This window comes from Hydractinia symbiolongicarpus, chromosome 14, assembly GCF_029227915.1.
Source record: "Hydractinia symbiolongicarpus strain clone_291-10 chromosome 14, HSymV2.1, whole genome shotgun sequence".
NCBI lineage: Eukaryota > Metazoa > Cnidaria > Hydrozoa > Anthoathecata > Hydractiniidae > Hydractinia > Hydractinia symbiolongicarpus.
In genome coordinates this window covers 8,801,073-8,820,286 of record NC_079888.1, presented here as the reverse complement: position 1 = coordinate 8,820,286, position 19,214 = coordinate 8,801,073, and the positions used below count along the sequence as shown (strand labels likewise).

The following is a 19,214-nucleotide window of genomic DNA, read 5'->3' as shown; positions in this document are numbered from 1 at the left end:
CATACGTTTTGTAATGTTCCATTGAATTAGACATTTCTACCAGTGGTAAGTAATGCTAGGAACTAGAAGTTGTAAGTAGCGTTGACAACAAAGATATTTGAATATAATCTGTAATAATAAAATACGTACCTTTAACTTGATTTCTTTTTTTTTATCTCGTATTTGTTCATCCCGTTTCTGTCTCGTTTATATCTCTGCTTAAGTGTTATCACCACTTTCCTTGGGATGACATTTGAAAGAGGATGTTCTCTTTGAATATTCATGATTTTCCATCGACAATCTTTTGTTAGTTAACACGATTTCTGGTCACCTCCAAGGTTGACATGGTTCAGTACTGCCAAATAAGAAATTTAATTCTGTATTAGCTAATGGGCTCTCATTTTGACATTTCAAAATTGAGTGATCATTATTTTGACCATGCCAATTGGCATATTTTGCACGTGAAAATTTTTATCATCTTTATACTTATTTTGCATATCACATCGCTCTATGTTTTGTTCCTGTGTTTTGAAGAAAGCTGTCATCTGTGTAGCAATGAATAAAATGTAGTTAACCTTGCTCAACATGCTTATACTTTGAAAAGAAATTCTCTGTTTCTTCTACATTTTTGTGAAAGTGGCTTTAATATTCTTTCAAGTCACTGCCACTGTAAATACAAGTTAGCACGCCAAACTCAGTTAAGTGTTTTCCTTGTTTTACCTAAATAGCGCAATAAACATGCATGGTAGACGAAGTAGGTTTGTGTTGTCCTGTCTGTCAGTCTGATGCGCCAAAAACATCAGTTCTCAGAGCGAAGCATGGTTTGATGGTTTTTGTGGGTTGTTTTAAATCTGATTTTCATAACATTTCGAGCATGTTTTGTGTTTGCTGCACAACTGACGGTTCGTTGTTGCTGAAAAATATATATGATTATGCAATCACCAGTTAATATAAATAAGATTGGAATTACTGAAGTCAAAACAAATGTGTTCCAGACTTACTAATGGAGTCGTTTTTATCATTTTCAGTGACTTTAATATCTTGGTCTTTTACTTCCATGCTTGCAGAAAGTCCAGTGTTTTTAGTTTCTCTACAATCAGTTAGACGAAGGACCCTTTTAAGATTTCCGTCATTAGAAACATATATAAGCAAACCGGGGTTACAAATAAACTGGAAAATCCTGAAGTTTAAAGTAGACCAAGGAATATGGAAGGATCCTGAAATTTCAAAATCAAAATCGCAAATGTAACATTAAAAACTGAATTTATGGAAGAAAAAAAGTAGACTTCAACTGTATTTGAAGAATTCATGTTGGGAGGGATAAAGAACAAAAACAAGACATATAAACATAAACAAAATATCTTTCTTTTAAAGACAACCATCTACCATTTTGATTCCGTTCCAATTGTCGCGTCTCGAGGTCCGGTCTATTGTCCGGCTGACGATCAGTCATAACAGTATTGATGTATCAAATTCCATAATACGGATCAATAACCTTTAAACAACTTTAATAGAACAAGTAGTTCAATGTCCCGTTAGTTCAAAAGTTAAAATATTGGCATTTAAGTGTCTAAAACATGCAGTTAATATTTGCCATTGTATTCTGGTTGTATCTTAGTGCTTTCGTCGTTGCTTGGTTGTTTCTGCTGCTCTCTGTTTCAGTAAATTAGAAAACTTCCTTCCTTGAAATATTTAGATGGTGGCTGTTTTGACAATGAATGATCTGAAATAAAGGACGTCCGTATAAATGAAACTAGAATACTTTTTTTAGCACAAGTTGAATTACGACCAGTTTTTGGGGGGCCTAAAGAGGCATATACTTATTTAAAAAGAAACAAATAAAAGCTAAGTATTTTTTATTATATATATTTATAACGCCGATGATTAATTATTTTCTCACTTTGAGCAAAACAACATGCTCAGGTGAGAGCATTAAATAATGAGAGAAAAAATCCAAAAGACTAAAAAACCAACTGCAGCAGCCGTTAGTCATGTTTGTGCTTTCTCAGGTCTATTTCGTGAGAATTTACATTGCACTGACTCTGAAAAAGAAAAGGATATTTATTGGATACTGCAATGCGGTGTTTTAGACTGTCCTGATGGAATTAACATAATAAAAAAGTTTGTATTCGTCGTTGCGTAGAATCTAAATGCGGCCCACTCTCTTCGTTTCAAAAGAAACATTGCTTTGGTAACAAAATATTTCCTTTTCCAAGTGTTATTTTGTTTTTCCACAGAAAACAAATTATCCTTGGTAAATGCGCACTCCAGTTTAGGATTAAATTCGCCTAAAAACATCTATTTTTCACGAACTTCTGCATCAAGTAAATATTGATCTTTAAGCTTACTAAAACACATAAAATCATGTAGTGGCAAGAAATCTTATTGTCCTTTTCCGACTTAGGTTCTTTCTGGAACCATAAATTTGGCTTGCATTCTCTTACTTGGTCTTAAAATAAGTCGGTCAGTAAGCTGGCCTTATACATGGAGAAATCAATTTTGCATCTCAAGCACGCATAAGCAAAAACTGAATCTGAAATGCATAACGAGAGTTGGGATAGCGTTTGGTCTCAGCATGTCTTGTTCACATGCAGACTTTATTTTTAGCAATTTTAAAGATGGTTGTGATATTTCATAAAAACAAGAAGAAACAACTGGATTGGTAGAATTTTTAATTTCTTGGCGTGCTGATTAGAATATTTCAGTTTCTTTTTAAACTTTCAGTCGTCGATAAGAGGACACAAACCATTGATATTTACAGGAACAGTCCCAGTGACAAGGTCTTTAGATTAGCTTAAGATACGGGTGCTGTTGAAGCCCAAAGATAGATACATAAGCAATGCAATTTTTGGTACATACGACATATCGTACAGAATCATGTATATAAAACAACAAAATATCCAAAGAATCAGTAGAAAAAATGTAGTGTTTGTATTGAATCTTTCAAGTTAAAGATGTTTTGTGAAACTGTTAATAAGGAAATGTCAGAAAATAATATTACATTTTTAAACGTTTTCATAGTCTATTTAGCCATTTTAGGACCATGTACAAATGTCTTAATGTGGACATAGAACTGTTTTTTTACGCATTGTAAGTGAGAACAATAAACACGCAACAAAATTCAGTCGGTATTCGAGCCTTAGGGGCTACGAAACGGTTCAATAAGCTCATTCCCTGCTATTTCCAAAGAATGGGGTGTTATAAGCGGACCACTTAAAAGTCAATATGCAAGAAAATATACACACATTAGAACCACGTAGACGTCTAGATAACCTGTTTATGGATAATTAATTTTTTTATGATGAATTTGATACCTTTTTTTCTAAAATAGGAAAATTTTCCTTCAGTATTCTTTTTGGCGGTAAAATAAGCTACGATCTGTAAAATATATTAAATATCAGTAAATCAAAAAGTTTGTTTCGACGAGGGAACAGAGACAACACAAGGAGCTGTATTTGTTAAAAAATGCTATATTGCTACCTTTAGGAAGGTAATTAATACCTCAGGCAATTTTTTAGATTCCGAACTGCATGGTGGGGGCGGGAATCAGATTTTTTTTTTAATAATTTCAACACGTTCAAATCAAAGTTCAAGTCAAAATTCGAGATTTCGTAAACCCGTCCCCAGGACTTTCTACGCTTTTTTATATTTAGACTGCCGTCAGGCCTTTCAAATATAAAAAGCCTAACAAGTCTTGAGGACGCGGTTGACGATTTCGGGAAAAGCTTCTTGCGAAAAGAAGTTTTTTTTTGTGAAATTAATAAAAAAAGATAATTTCGCGTAATTTCCGAATTCTTCATTGTTATTTAACAGAGCCGCTTTTTACTGACAGTAATTCGTAGAAGAGCAGCCTTCAGACAAGTTAACATTTAAACAAGTTCTTTTAAGGCTGTGTGCAATAATCAGGTTGGTTGATCAAATGAAAGGGCTGGCAAATTTTCGTAAAGCTAAAATATGACTCTTGTTCCTGCGAACTTTCAGAAGCAGGTAAATACAGAAATATGAAAACTGAATTTCAGGACATTTTTATTTTTATTATATTCCAGCAACTCTTTAGAAGGAATTAATTTTTCCAGGTTTTTCCAGGTCAGTATTTACCATGTGGAGAAACCCAATCAGCTGATCTTACGATTGGGAATTCCCGCGTCTAAGATCGGTTAGTGTCCTACAACCAGGGGAAACATTATGTAGGTCCGTGTTATATAGGTATAATGCACACATAGGTATAATGCACACAAAGCTCAATGAATCCATTTTTTTTATTTATCAACAATTTCTTAAAGTAAAGCGAAGCCTAAAATGCTCTAAAGTGTTTTTTTACCCAAAGAAACCAAATGTGTAAAATAAAAAAACGATAAATACTTTTTTTAGGTATTAAATTATTAAAAAAATGCGACGAGGGTCAGGCCACATCAAAAAGACTAAAACAGAGACGACACAACCACATGATACCTTTATTTATTATATGTAACTCTAAGAATAAATTAAAAATACAAAAATTGGATTGAATAGTTACAAACACGTGACTTTAATAAACAAAGTGATGTGGTACAGAACTTACTTTTCTTTTACTTATATTCATATAATTGGTAGAAAATAGAAAAGAAAAATTATATATTTAGAAATGAAATTTTATGAATAAAAGGATCAAACTCTGCTTTTGTATATTCCTAAAACTATCTTGTCTTCCTGCCGTATCAACAGATCACTAAAAAAAACACGGGTAAATATGAATTAGTTGACCAAGCCAGTAGTAATATATGTTTATGGCTCGTGTTTCCGTAACAGACAGGATGGAGATAATAGGGGTTTATGGGAAACTTGGTATTGGACCTAAGTTAGTACCTTATCTTAAGTTTTAAAAGCAAAATAAATTTGTAGTAAATTTTGCCCATAGTTATCTCAGTATCCAAAAATTAGTATGATTTTACGGGTGAAAAGAGTATGCGCGAGAATGAATATACACGTTTACTTAAAAGCAACTAGGGGTGAGATTTGGGTCAAAAATTAGGTAAGTGCTAAGCAAAGATAAGTATAAAGCTAAACTCAAGTGGAATCTGGTAAAATAACACGCCAAGCAATTTCAGGCCGACACCCAAAAGTTAAGCCTTAACAATTCAGGCTTTAAATGAAAAAATGAATCTGCTCGTCAAAAGAGCATACACTCTTTTTTTTGAAATTTATACAACCTCCCCAAAATTTTAAACAATTTCTAAACAATTTGTTTCGGCGAATAAGTTGATAAATAATAGTAAAATTAAAATATTTTAAAAATAAATATAAAATACTTTGAAAATAAATAATGTGTCTAATAAACTTAACCAGGTACACAATAACTAAACAATTTTTGGACGTAACTGGATAATGTTTCGGAAGAAGTGTAAACAATCATTTGTTTATATAAAAATTTGCAACTTTGTATCAACTTTGAACTATGAAATTTCAGAGGCTTAGAGAACAATGGGTGCGAGAACTTTTAACAATTTAGGAGAATTGAGTTTTTACGTTCTAAAAAAGCGTGGCTTTTAAAATGAAAAAAAAAATTAAACAGGTTTCGTCCTTTTGTTTTGAAAACCATTCCGGTGCATAATAGCATAATTCTAGCCTCTCATTCGCTGATCTTAAAGTCAAAACATCAAAGGTATAGGATTATAAAAAACCATGTCAATTAGGAGACTTGTATTTAGGCAAGTTTCTTTTACAGAAAGAGAACTATATGGATCCTTGCTAGGTAAAGTGTGATTAACCGAGGTCATGGTATCGGTTTGATACATCAATTCTTTACTGGAGATTCCCTTCAATGCAAAACAAAGCATTAGATTAAAGCCAAAACATCATTTACCTTGATTCTCCCTCTATACTGATAACAGGTGTTTCGTTTAAGTTTGGAAATAGTTTTGACGCTTGTAGTGCAATTGAAGAGATTGCACCTGCAGTGGATGTATCAGCTATACCTTTAGCTGAAAAGAAAGATTTGCGTAGGATTAAATTAAACACAAAAACATGGTTATAGCTAAGATAAAAATTGTTTCCATTAGAACAATGACAACACTGCTATGAATATACATGAATATACATGATCATGAATTATGCATTACCTGTGATTACTTTAGTACTGTATTACACTTAAATGCCTTTTTAGGCAAAAATTGGCTACGTTAGCAACAAAATTTGGCAGTTAACAAAAAAAGCGAGCAAGCTGAATATAAAGGTAACATCAATGTGTTGGATTTTGTGTGACCTGTCGTTTTAGGCCACGATGGTCCAAAAGGTTAAAAACTGCTTCCTTCTCCGACATAATAATAGTGACATCAAAATATTGACTTTTTGTCACCGAAATGCTGATTGTACTGATTGTATTGCCAAAATTATTCTAAAAATTGAAAGTGCCTAATTTTCAACTAATAGCGAGATAGTTCTGCTGCATATTGTTAACTTAGTAAAGGAAATGTATACCTGCCAGTGGTAGTCCATGCAGATCAGCACAAATCACACCAGATACTGAAGTCTCTTTCATACTAAAATAAAAACAAAAACAAGAATGATACCAGGCTGCTGCTGCTAAGATTTGTTTGGTAAGTTAGCTTTAAAAACCTGATACAGTGTTTTTTTATTAAATGATACTATTTAAAGCATTTTTTTCTCCATTTTAAACAGGAATTTTACAAAATGAGGCTGAAGCCATGGCAACAGAGGTGATGGCATTGACTTTGATTTGCCTCAGTACGTCCTTGAACATGGTTGAAGTAGAAACTGAGCAGCCTTCTCGCAAGTTTTAGTATGAACAAAAGTAAAACGCACGCCATTGGCCTGCGTTTGGTAAAGTTTGATGTACAAGGCTGATCAAAGTTAATTCAACTGGGAAAACTGGTGCAACCCGATTTAAAGGGAAAATGTATCTGAGACAGGCTGGCTTAGTTAAGCAGCAAGAGAACATTTTTGTGATGTTTAGCATTATCAGCAGAAATTGCATTGCTGATGGTGTGATTGATGCTCATCTACTTACAGGTTAGCACCAAAGAAACGTTACCTGTGGGAAATTTAAGATAAACTATTATTACGAAACATTGCAGGAAAATCTCAGGTTGAGAAAATAAAAACCTTGGACCTTACCCAGTAGTTTTAACCCAACATAGACTTCTGATGTTAAGCGATAAAATTAACAGTTACATTACCAATAACACATCCCCATTCCAAAGGTTAATAGTTATAAACCAAATAAACCAAATTTTTACATGAAGAAAGAATAATAAATTACTCAATCACTTTGAGGTTAACCTTTAACCTTAGTTGTAAAAAACTTTTTTTTGGTTAATGGATGTTTGCGGTATTTGTTATATTGTGCAGCAAGCACTTGTTTTCATTTGAAATTATACCATTTATAGTGCACAACAGTACAAAATCAAATATAATAATGTAATATGAACAGGTTGCACCTAACGCTTGCACTTTGAGTTCATACTATGATAAGAAGCATAGCAAGGTGTTTTGTGGCTTGGCGATACAAGTTCAAAACATATATTCTGTATAAATGTGTGTTTTAGATAGAAAAATATGACCAAATCAAAAAAAGTTAAATTGTCTAGAAAAAGCATCAATGCATGTCACACATGAAAAATGGTGCATAAAAAGTGGTTGATGCTTAAATATCTTTTTTGGTTACTGTCATTAACATAATTTGAATGCAGATAGATGAAAGCTTTTTAAATAACTCTTTGAACAAATGACTAAAACAAAATGTCAGAATGACTTTCACAAGACAATTAACTGGTGTGATGTAGAATTTGTAGTGTGAAGTTGTTATGTATATTATAATGCTCGCTATCTGTCTGTAAGACAAACATGAGAGCTGCAAGTATCTGCGTTTTAATTTCTATGGATAATTTTAACAGGTGAATTCTTGAGGATTTTTCCAGACATATATTACTATCAATAAAAAATAAAAAACATTAACTTACATATTGTCCAATTCAGTATTTAAACTTTTTTCCATTTTTTTTGAATTACTCTATATGTAAAAATATAATTAAAAAACAAAAATTTATGCAGGTTTGTAAATCTTGCACTTGGACATTCATAACATTTCAGATTAGAATTATCTTTTCCTTCTTACTTAAAATTTAACAATAGATCAGCTATAAAATTGTGCATCATCATTCAGGGCTTAAGGTCTGTCGTCCATGCTTGCATGAGTTGGAAGGGGCATAATAATATACCTGCTTTTAATTTGATCTTAACTGTGTTTTAAACAAACGCTGAACAAACTTTCATATACATGCACATTCTGACAGGTAAAAAAAGAAGTCCAACATTAGACAAATTAGCTATTAACTCTACAGATTTTAAGGAACTAATTTATAGATCTAGCATAGTAAAAGGCTACTTCTGTCTCTCTGTCTAAGACATTACCAAAGTGGATGAGACGGGGTGATGATGTCATGAAATAACCTTTAAACCTCAATATAATTGTAATCATCCACAAAAGGACACAATGCTATACATTTTTTTGATCAGTATTTCAAGTTTCACACAATTGTAGGTACATTAATACAATAATAACCGATTACCCTGGGCTGTACCGCAAAATATTAAAACATTGTTTTTTATCGACAATGTAGCAGCTAGCTAGTCAATGAGTATGTTGAAGAAGCATCCAGACAGAATGTTGCTGAATTTGGTTATTTTAACAGCTAAACTTGACATTGTTTTTGTTTCTATGCTATGAAAATGTTTTTTTTGATAAATGTATTGTAGGACTTGATAATAATCATTTCGAATGCCTCTTGAAACTTGTTTTTCGTGCCTGTTTTAAGCTACCATTTTTCTTCACGACAGGCAATACCGCAAAATAAAAGCCTGTCGTCAAAAGCGCTTAGCCAATCAGAAGGCCTAGAAACCCGTATTGCCTGCTTGCAAAATTCAGACGGTTAGCAATATAATAATAATCAAACAAATAAATTCAAATTATACAAGGATTAAAAAATATATAAAAATAAAATCAAAATAAAATCTTGGTTTTGTGAGGGAAGCACAGGAAGGACTCAGTAGAGAAAACAGTGAAAACACACGACTTAAAACCACAAACCAGTTGTATTGTTTCACACAATACACCAATTCGATACAACCAGACCGCACTAGCAATTAGAGGCTTGGTGAGAAAAATTAGTATAGATCATTCTAACTTGAGAAAACAAAGTAATATATAACATCACTGTTTTTACTATCCTACATAATTGCTGTAAACTTAATTTTGATCAGATATCTCATATTAATTCGGGACCGCAGGATTAAAAGTTAAAGGGAGGAAGAAGAACTTGCTCGTTTTTTTCTGCTGTTAAAAACAGATGTCAACAAGTGTTGTGCTGCTGAAGTTGAACTAAATTTACTAGAAAATCAATTTTAGATCAAGGTAAAATTCTAATCATGGATGATTGAATTAATGAAAAAGGTCGTGTGTGGCTAATATTTGTGGATCCAAACATATTTAATTATTTGATGTTCTATCCCTTCAAGCTTGGAAATAAAGATTTATGATTGTAAGAACTCTAAGGTAAATATAGATTTTTGCTTGTGCATATGGGTGCGCATGTCCATTTCTTCCATGCAAAATCAAAACAGTATGTCATGCTGCAACTCATCTATAAATTGATTTTGACAATGAAAAGGTGTTTGTTGACAAAACTTGAATTGGTGGAGCACATACTATATATTAATTCTTGGTTTAACATCCGTTTTCCATGCTAACGACTTTCTACTCTACTCTTTCTACTCTCACTCCACTAGGAGGCAAAGGAATTAACCTAGAATCAACCTAGAAGCTTTGTTGTACGATTTAACAAAGTCATTGCTATTGGATTTGTCGAGTCGTCATTCCGGAGTTAGCACAGAACACAGTTGTTCAATTAATCACATCTAAGTGTTTTTCCAGTCACTATATTTTTGGTTTTTGGTTTGTTGAAATATTTGCCACGTGTGTTTGAAACTATTTCGCTTAAAATTGTGTACTAATTTCTCTGCCAAACAGTCTAATTAAGGAGAACAAAATCATCATCAAAATTATCACTATCCTGAAAACTACCAACACCTCTTTCTAACCTTTGCAAAATATCTTCAATTGTTGAACAGAGGTATATATTCTAATGTTGTCTTTAAGAGGTAAAGCCTTATCGAAGTTATTCATTTCTTTTTTTTACAAAAACACACAAAATACTCCACATCGTCATAGATAATGCCACCAATAAGTCAACAGCAGACCGATTCCATGACTAGTCCAGTTGTTTGACAATCGAAGTATACCACTCAAAAACTTTTGACTTCAATCCCAGAATCAAGGTGATTCGCATGACAAAACTTCTAGAATGATTTGACGACTTCTTAAAGTCGTATGACAAAACTTCCACGTCGATCGACGACTTCTAAATCAGAATACTGGCGTCGATCCAACTACATAGCTATACCTTAATACCACTTCTTTCAACGCCACTTAACTACCCAACATATCACCTAAATAACAAAATTCTCTAAAATCTTTCCTTTGCAATGCTCGCATACAAACTGAATGTCAGCTAAAGGCGCCGCAGCTTAGTGGTTATAACTCTCGCACTTTGTGTGTGAGACCAGGGTTCGATTCCCATTGGCCGTGACTCAATACGGGCGGGTAAATGTGATCATAGCCCCGGTTCAACCAAAGCCATTTGAAGGAAATTAGGAAGATGCCACACTGTGTGGGCCGTTGGATGTTGCAGGGAGTTTTCTGGCTAAGTGCTGACTCTAATTGGTTCTGCATAACTCAAAATGAGCATTAAATATTCTAGGACTGCTCATTGAAGCCATGGCCCCCCTTGGAATAATAGACAGGGTATATCTCTTGATATTTGTGAGGCTAGCTAAAATATGCACATTTACCTATCTAGCTTCCTCCAATACCACTGCACTTGTACCCAATGCTTACAAGTTTGACAAAAAATTGAGTTACTAACAACCACTTTTCTACAAACTCCATAAGGCCGCTTTCCAACTACAATGTCACACTTGGCTTCAATGCTACTACTGTCATCATGATTTTTGACTTTACTGCACTTACTCTTAATCCATTCTTTTCTGGTCTTTTCTTCCACTGTTTAAACTTTTTAACTAATTCTTCCATTGACTCCACAATGAGAACCAAATTATCTTTTATTTATCAAGTCTTTTTAACAAATCTTTATTTACTGGTTATGTACCTAAATGTTGGAAGACTAAAAGGGTCTCGCCTATTTTTAAAAGTGCCAATAAAACAGATCCTACTAATTATCGGCCTATCTCTATTTTGGTAATTCTCATGAAAATTTTTAAAAAAAGTTAGTGCATGAGCAAATGTCTCATTTTATTTGTGAGCATAACTTCCTGAATGACAGACGGTCCGGATTTCGAAAACTCTTTTCCACAGAAACTGCAGTCTGTCTCTGATTTTATTCTTACTGAGCTCGACCAACATAACTTTGTTTGTGCTGTTCTCCTTGACCTTAAAAAAGCTTTTGACACTGTTGATCATAAAATTTTGTTAAAAAAACTATGGTGTCAGTGGATGAATTCAATACACTGTATTTGTCCCCTTTATTAGAAACTGTATCCAAAGAAAGGAAAATGTTGATTCTTTTAGGGGATTTTAACATCAACTTATTAAATTGTAACCTTGATAAATCTGTTGAAAATTTCTTAGATACAACATCCTCCTTCTCCTTGCTTCCTCATAAAACTCTTCCTACTAGAATAACTAATTCCTCCAGCACCCTTATAGATAACATATTCTCTAATACATCTAACTTTGACATCATGTCTGGTAATATTTGTACTGCAATCTCTGACCACTTGCCTCTGTTTTTAGTCTTCCAAAAGAAAGCTGTAATCTGCCCACCTGAGAATAATGCCATGGTCAGAGATTGGAAAAAATTTGATCATGAAAATTTTATCCTCGAAATTATTAATAGGCCCTTGAAATTGAATCTGTAAATCTCTCCTTTGATAAATTCATCAACGGGGTGGATGGCCTTCTGGATCAGCATGTGCCCGCAAGGTTATTGACAAGGCATCAAAAAAAGCATGATTCCAATCCTAGGATCACTAAAGGTATCACTAAGTCTATTCAGCAACATGATCGCCTTTATAAATCCCTTATAAAAGGTAAGGATCCTTTGATTAAATCTGCTCTTAATGATCAATATAAGCAGTATCATAACTTAATTGTATCCTTGTGTAGGTGGAGTAAAAAAATGTTTTATGCTTCCTATTTCAACAATAACCTTGTAAATATTCATAAGGTATGGAAAGGCATCAATTCTATTATATCTACTAAACAACCCAAGCCATGCTTTCCTAACTGTTTAAACCTTAACAATGCTAATGTGACTGATCCTTCTGTAATATCAAATGATTTCAATGATTATTTTTCTTCTATTGCTGATACTATTCGATACAAGATTCCTTTTTCTTCAAAACACTTTTCCCAGTTCCTTCATAACAGAAATCCTGCATCTATTTTTCTTTCTCCAACGGACACTGATGAATTAACCTCCTGCATTGCATCATTAAACAGCAAAAAAGCATCAGGTCCTTTCAGTATTCCTAGTTCAGTGCTCTCTCTTCTGAAATCTGAATTTGCGAAACCTCTATCACTCCTGATTAATCTCTCTTTCTCTTCGGGTGTATTTCCATCCAATTTAAAAATTGCCAAAGTTATTCCTGTTTTTAAAAAAGGGTCCAAACTTGATTGTACAAATTATAGACCAATCTCTCTACTATCTAATATTGACAAAATCTTTGAAAAACTGATCTACAAACGTGTATATCAGTTTTATCACAACACTGAATTTTGTACTTTTTAACAATTTGGATTCAGACAAAAACACTCCACTGCACAAGCTCTTCAAAATATATGCCAACATATAATGGATGCCCTTGATAATAGCCAGTTTGTTTGTGGTGTTTTTTGTTTATCTCCAGAAGGCCTTTGACACTGTTGGTCACGAAATTCCCCTGAAAAAACTTGGTACTATGGTATCAGAGGAACTCCTCTTAATCTGTTTCGTTCTTATTTATCTAGCAGACAACAATCTGTATCAATTAATGGAACTGAATCTGAGTACAAACTTGTTAGACATGGTGTACCACAAGGATCTGTTTTAGGCCCTCTTCTCTTTGTTATTTATATAAATGATTTAAATTGTGCCATAAAATTTTCAATGGTTCATCACTTTGCTGATGATACCAACCTAATATGTTTTGATAAGTCTTTAAAATCTCTTTCTAAAAGAACCAACATGGATCTAAAATATCTTTCCCAATGGCTCAACGCCAACAAAATCTCTCTAAATGCAAGTAAAACTGAATATATCCTGTTTAAGCACAAGCTTGAACCAACAAACTATAACTTCAAATTATTCATCAACGGCAAGAAACTCTTCCCCAGTAACTGCATTAAGTACCTTGGTATTCTCTTAGATTCTGATCTTAACTGATAATCTCAGATCAATGCGTGGATCTATTCCTGGTTTGATAAATCCGCCCATTGTGTTATCTAAATCCTTTGGCTTGAACTCTATTCGAAGTCAGTCCATTTATTTATGGAATTTTGTACAAAACGCCTTTCCTTCAACTCAACTAGTCTCTTTCACCTCTCCTAAACTAACTTCTTCTCTGATCAAGTTCTTTTTCTCATTGCACTGATGACTTTGTCATCATTTGTTTTTCTTTTAATATGTTACTGCATTTTGCATATGTTTTTGTTTGTTTGTTTTGCTGTTTTGTTTTTGTATATTAAGGGGCCTTCGAAAAAATTTTTCGGACCCTGTTAGCCGGATATCGCCGCTAAGATTCAGACCCCCTCCCCCCCTCTTTTAGCGGATTTCCGTCTGTGAAATACACACATTCGGAAAAATTTTTGGAAGGCTCAGGGGCGTGTTTTGTAGATAAAAGTTATCGGAATTGATGAAAAGAGGAATTATGCTCGCGAACGACGAAGAATGTTCAGGCCACGAACAAATTTTTAAAATTTCTCAATCCTTAGCGGATTTCTTTTTCAAGCTTTACACCCCCTCCCCTCCTTAGCGGCGATATCCCGCTAACGGGGCCCAAAAAATTTTTTTGAGGGCCCTAAGGGTGGCCAGCATCTTGTCATAGCCGTAGGCTAATAATGCTGGTCTCCTTACAGTGAAAGCCTAATTTTCTTTGTAAATTTAATATTTATTTGACTTTTACCTTATGTATGCTATTACTGTACATAAATACTTCTTCTTCTTCTTCTTCTTCAATTAAGGTTACTGACTTTTGATTTATTTGAATTCATTAAAAGTCCTAAGAAAGCTTTTGTGTGAAAAAATGGACTGATAATTACTTTACTTCACCTAGCGCCCCTATTTTTTTTCCTGCCACGCAAGCTGATAATGTAAACAACGGAATTCATCTATAGTTTTCGTAAACTGGTCATTACAAATTTTAGGGTTCCCAGATTTTTCAGGGTCTATCTAAACTGCTATCTATCTAACTAGCTAGACACTCTCATTCCTTTACACAAAGCTTTAATCATAAGCAAAAGAAGATTCGAAAATAGGATAAAATAACACGGATATTGGGTTAAACCACTTAATGACATAAAAAACTCACAGTCATGTGAGACTTCGCTTCTTGCGCGCCATCTTACTTCGATCTCCCTTTCGACAGGTGCACTGTTTTAATTTATGCAAACCTCGATTGTTCTTAGCAAATGCGTCATTGACAATTGTTTTGTTGTTAAGGAATAATTAGGTTTATTGTTCAGGTCTCAAATCTAGCAATTTCATTGGCTCGCGTATCTAAGTAACCACAGTTCCAACAAATGCTCAAAAGAAGCCTGCGCGGTAATTCGTTGTCGTTAAAGTAGAAAGAAAGGCTGTTTGTTGTGGAAAATAAATCAAGTTTCTATGTACCGTAAACACCAGCCATGTCTGTTACGAGTAGAACATGAAGATTAATCTTTTTCTTATATTATGTTAACAGTTACTCGTTCTAATTTGTTTCTTATGTCAAATGATCCTTCGATGACTGGTACATCTGCTCATCACATTGATACTACAAACATGAGGGGACTTCATGGAGAAGTTTTGCCTCCATTAAAGGCGTCAAACAAAAATTCGATAAATAAACTTAATCAAGAAAATGTAGGACATTTGCCACATTTAGGATCTATTCAAGTTCAACAACTCTACGAAGAAGATGGAAGTCATCACAACAAAGGTAAGACGGATAAACGTCCACTTCCAACAGTTTCGAACAACAACAACAACCACTCAAGATCGGCAAGCAGCCCAGACAGAAGATCTACCACATCAGCAGAATCCTCTAAAAGTAAAGGACAGTCTATGACCCCAGAGCAATCCATGAAATTGTATATGCATAAACTTACAACATTTGAACACCACGAGGTATTTAATTTTCCACAAGTTTACTTTGTTGGACAAAGTGCAAAGAAACGTCAGGGAGTTGTTGGTGGAACAAATAATAATGGCTATGATGATGATCAAGGTTCATACATTTTAGTGCCACATGATCATATCCAGTACAGGTATGAAATATTAAAAGTGATTGGTAAAGGAAGCTTTGGATCTGTTATAAAAGCTTTTGACCACAAAAATCAAGTGCATGTAGCATTAAAAATTATCCGTAATGAGAAAAGATTTCATCGTCAAGCTGCTGAAGAAGTTCGTATTTTAGAGCATTTAAGAAAGCAAGACAAAGATAACACATACAATATCATTCACATGTTAGAACACTTTCAATTTCGTAATCACATGTGCATTACATTTGAGTTACTCAGTATCAACCTTTACGAACTTATTAAAAAGAACAAATTCCAAGGTTTTTCTTTACAATTAGTAAGGAAGTTTGCACATTCTATGTTACAATGCCTTGAAGCTCTTCACAGAAATCGAATTATTCATTGCGATTTAAAGCCAGAGAATGTTTTGCTGAAACAACAAGGACGTAGTGGAATTAAAGTTATAGACTTTGGTTCAAGTTGTTATGAACATCAGAGAATCTATACCTACATTCAGTCTAGATTTTATAGAGCACCGGAAGTTGTGCTGGGAGCTCGTTATGGTATGCCAATTGATATGTGGAGTTTTGGTTGTATATTGTCAGAGTTACTAACTGGTTATCCACTGTTTCCTGGAGAAGATGAAGGGGATCAGTTAGCTTGTGTTATAGAACTCCTTGGTATGCCACCGGAAAGGCTACTTGAAGGATCGAAACGAGCCAAAAATTTCATCAGTTCAAAGGGCTACCCGCGATATTGTACAGTAACATCTTTACCAGATGGGAGTACTGTTTTGACTGGTGGTCGTTCAAGACATGGAAAAAGTAGAGGTCCACCTTCTTCAAAGGACTTTGTAACTGCGTTAAAAGGATGTGATGATCCATTATTTATAGACTTTTTGAAGAAATGCCTTGAGTGGGATCCTAGTCAAAGAATGATTCCTTCTCAGGCACTTAGACATCCCTGGTTACGTCGAAGATTACCGCGTGCACCAGCTGATGCTAATGCATTGACGAATCACCAGCATATAAGTGACAAAAATAAACACAACAGACAACACTCTGCCACCATAACAGTTAACAAACTTCCACCTACTCAGCCCCCTTCATCGAAACACAGAAGGAGGACCTCTGAGAATGTTACAATGTCAGAACAAAGCACTGACTTAAACCCACGTACTGTATTACCAAAAATTGTGGGAAGATAATTTTAGCTTTTAAATTTTAGCAGATTTATTTTTATGTGTGAAATCACGATAAAATGCGGTATACATTTTGATCTTTTATATTTATTTATTATGTTCTTTATGCAGGATTTTATAATTTTAAACTTCAATTTTTAACAAATGAAAGCTTCACTCTTTTTTAATAGTCAGTATGTTGCCATCAGTGGGTTTAAGAGGACAAAAGCATAATGAGTCATTAGCATACTTTTGAGACCGAGGCAATTATTGATTTCATTGAGGTAATTGTTTTGATTATTATGAGCAATATATTCTAATGACAAATTATATTACACACTGGGGTGAATTTTCCTGTAGAAGGTTGAAGGTTTTGTTGCGCATTTCAATTATATAAAAGATTTTGAATAAATGCCTGAATTTTATAATAAGTGAATAGAGTTTTTATTGATAACAACTGGATTGAGTATGCAGTGCTGTTACTACATACCTTTGAATATACATGAAAATTTAATGAAAACAATCTTGTTACCATTTTATGTTCAATGCTTTTTATTTCTATAAATCGATTAAATTAAACTTGATTTTGTGTAACACTAACATTTTTTTAACATGACCTCGCACGTATAGGGATGAAATCAGGCATTTATTGAAAATATATTTACTGAGACTCCAACCTCAAGTTTATGAATTTTTAATGATAATTTTATAGCTTGCTCTCTTCTGGTTCAAGTTTGCTTCTAACAAAATTATCCTAATAGTTTATTTAACCACCGTTTTATTCATAGTTATCTGTTCTGTTTTCAACTTCAGAGGAATATCTGAAATCTATAAAAAATGGGGCATTTTAGGTGTTTTAACTTTAGCATAAGAAGCCTTAAAAATAAATCTTTTTATATCTTGATTCACAAAATTAACTTTCTAACATAGGAATATCTATATTGTATATATATATACAGAAGTGAATGGATATTGTGTATAGTGTAGAAAGGATAAAAGAAACATCTGCCGGCTAATATTCAGTTGCTATGTAGCTTTCCGCCATCTTGTATTTATTTCAGGTGAAGGTGTTTTAAAACTGAAGCTAGGAAAATGAAAAACACACTGTCGTAATTTAAGAAATTGTCTAGAATTATCTTTTAAAGGTACTTTCGTCCAATTGATTTGCTCAACGCTTTGTTTATGTTCGTTGCCATAGTGTCTATTTGACTTTCAAAATATAAAAAAAACTGTCGTGTTTTCTGAACTGTAAAGCCTTTCCTTTGATAGTTTTGTACATAAAAGTCTATCCTTTGTAAAGTCTGTACATAGCAACTGTGTATTGTGCAAGAGTGTTTACACCGACAATCTTTTGATGTCTTTTTGTGTGTTATGAAGACATAAGAATATTGATATTGCCTTTAGGATTTTAACCTGTTGGTGTCAAAAAATCAATAACGATTCTACCCTCTTCTATTCTGACAATTTTTAAATCACAAAAAGCTTGATCTTTTTTTCCTTATTTTAACCAATTTTAACGCATTTTATCATCACGATTTTTTCACTACGTTTGACCACTTGATGTGTAAAAAGTTCGAAAAAAAGATTTTATTCAAGGCTGATGAATTTATAATCTCCCAATTTTGCCTCTATATATTGACATATTTCTGGCAGTATTCAACGCCTTGAATAAAATCTTAAACTGTATACGCACTACGCTGTGAAGAATATTACTTTTAAACTGTACAAAACGTATTTTATTATTGCAAAGATTATCTGGTGTGTAGAATTTATAGGCTTATGTATATATGTGTTAATATTGTACAGCAAAAAACGTAACAAAGGCGATAATGTACTTTTGTACGAAATTACACAAGTTTTATTTTTTCTACAGCTCGTCGCCCTTGTTGAATGTTTGTCACGGTAGCTAATTGCACGTGTGAATCCATATAGACTATTTTCGGTAAAAGGAAACCTTTCATGTCTATGGACATACAGGTAGATCTTATTCAGAGACCTACGTTTCGCAACTTATTGAAACAATGAATAGTTTTTTTTGGCATCAACTAATAAAAACGTTCTCGCAGCCGCAAAATTAGAACACCGCAGGCCATTGTTATCGAGCGGTTTCACTATCAAATTAATTAAAAAATTTCAAAGCGCCTTAGAAATGAGGTTGCACGCATATCCTAATCCCGGGATCGTTCGGATAGCAGAGAAAAACCCTGAAGAGGTGAGGATGCCGTTTACACTAATTCACAGGGGTGTTTCACCCGTTAATGAATTTGTCGCGTTATCAAAATGTGGCATTGCTTGCGTAGAAAGATGACGCAAGAAAATGTTAATGTTTTTTCGATGTTCGGTACACAAAAACACACATCACACATTCAAATAATAAGATGACTAATCATTTAAGTCTTTATCGTTTGATTTTATTAAAAATGTCTGAAACTCAATTACGTAATGCTTATTTTAATTGCTGCGTTATTAGTCAGCTGAGTGATATTCCTTTTAAACTGTTCTCTT

At 33.7% G+C, this 19,214-nt stretch overlaps 2 protein-coding genes across 4 annotated transcripts; one reads left to right on the top strand and one right to left on the bottom strand.

Annotated features, from left to right (window-relative positions):
- Positions 1-4,421: 4,421 nt before the first annotated feature.
- LOC130625312 (ragulator complex protein LAMTOR5 homolog) lies at positions 4,422-14,704 on the bottom strand. 3 transcript variants are annotated; one of them, XM_057440371.1, is made up of 5 exons: positions 14,620-14,704; positions 7,938-7,987; positions 6,436-6,497; positions 5,822-5,939; positions 4,422-4,687 (listed from the first exon to the last, which is right to left on the bottom strand). In XM_057440371.1, the coding sequence occupies exons 1-5, from the start codon at positions 14,623-14,625 to the stop codon at positions 4,627-4,629; spliced, it is 297 nt and encodes a 98-aa protein (XP_057296354.1). In that variant the 5' UTR covers positions 14,626-14,704; the 3' UTR covers positions 4,422-4,626. The 3 variants fall into 3 exon arrangements, with proteins under 3 accessions (XP_057296354.1, XP_057296355.1, XP_057296356.1); XM_057440372.1 differs by lacking the exon at positions 7,938-7,987 and having other exon boundaries at positions 14,620-14,688; XM_057440373.1 differs by lacking the exons at positions 7,938-7,987; positions 14,620-14,704 and adding an exon at positions 7,093-7,868.
- Positions 14,705-14,844: 140 nt separating this feature from the next.
- Positions 14,845-18,564, top strand: LOC130625303 (dual specificity tyrosine-phosphorylation-regulated kinase 2-like). Its single transcript, XM_057440358.1, has one exon. The coding sequence runs from the start codon at positions 14,982-14,984 to the stop codon at positions 16,734-16,736; it is 1,755 nt and encodes a 584-aa protein (XP_057296341.1). The 5' UTR covers positions 14,845-14,981; the 3' UTR covers positions 16,737-18,564.
- The last annotated feature ends 650 nt before the right edge of the window (positions 18,565-19,214 follow it).

Bases quoted from the DNA above. Each gene is read 5' to 3' on its own strand.
- LOC130625303 (XM_057440358.1), top strand. From the start codon at position 14,982: ATGTTAACAGTTACTCGTTCTAATTTGTTTCTTATGTCAAATGATCCT.
- LOC130625312 (XM_057440371.1), bottom strand. The intron at 6,498-7,937 runs GTAAGTTAATGT...TTTTTATTTTAG, and splicing joins AATACTGAATTGGACAATAT to TATGAAAGAGACTTCAGTAT. The intron at 4,688-5,821 runs GTAAATGATGTT...TGTTTTTTTTAG, and splicing joins AGTATAGAGGGAGAATCAAG to TGATCTGTTGATACGGCAGG.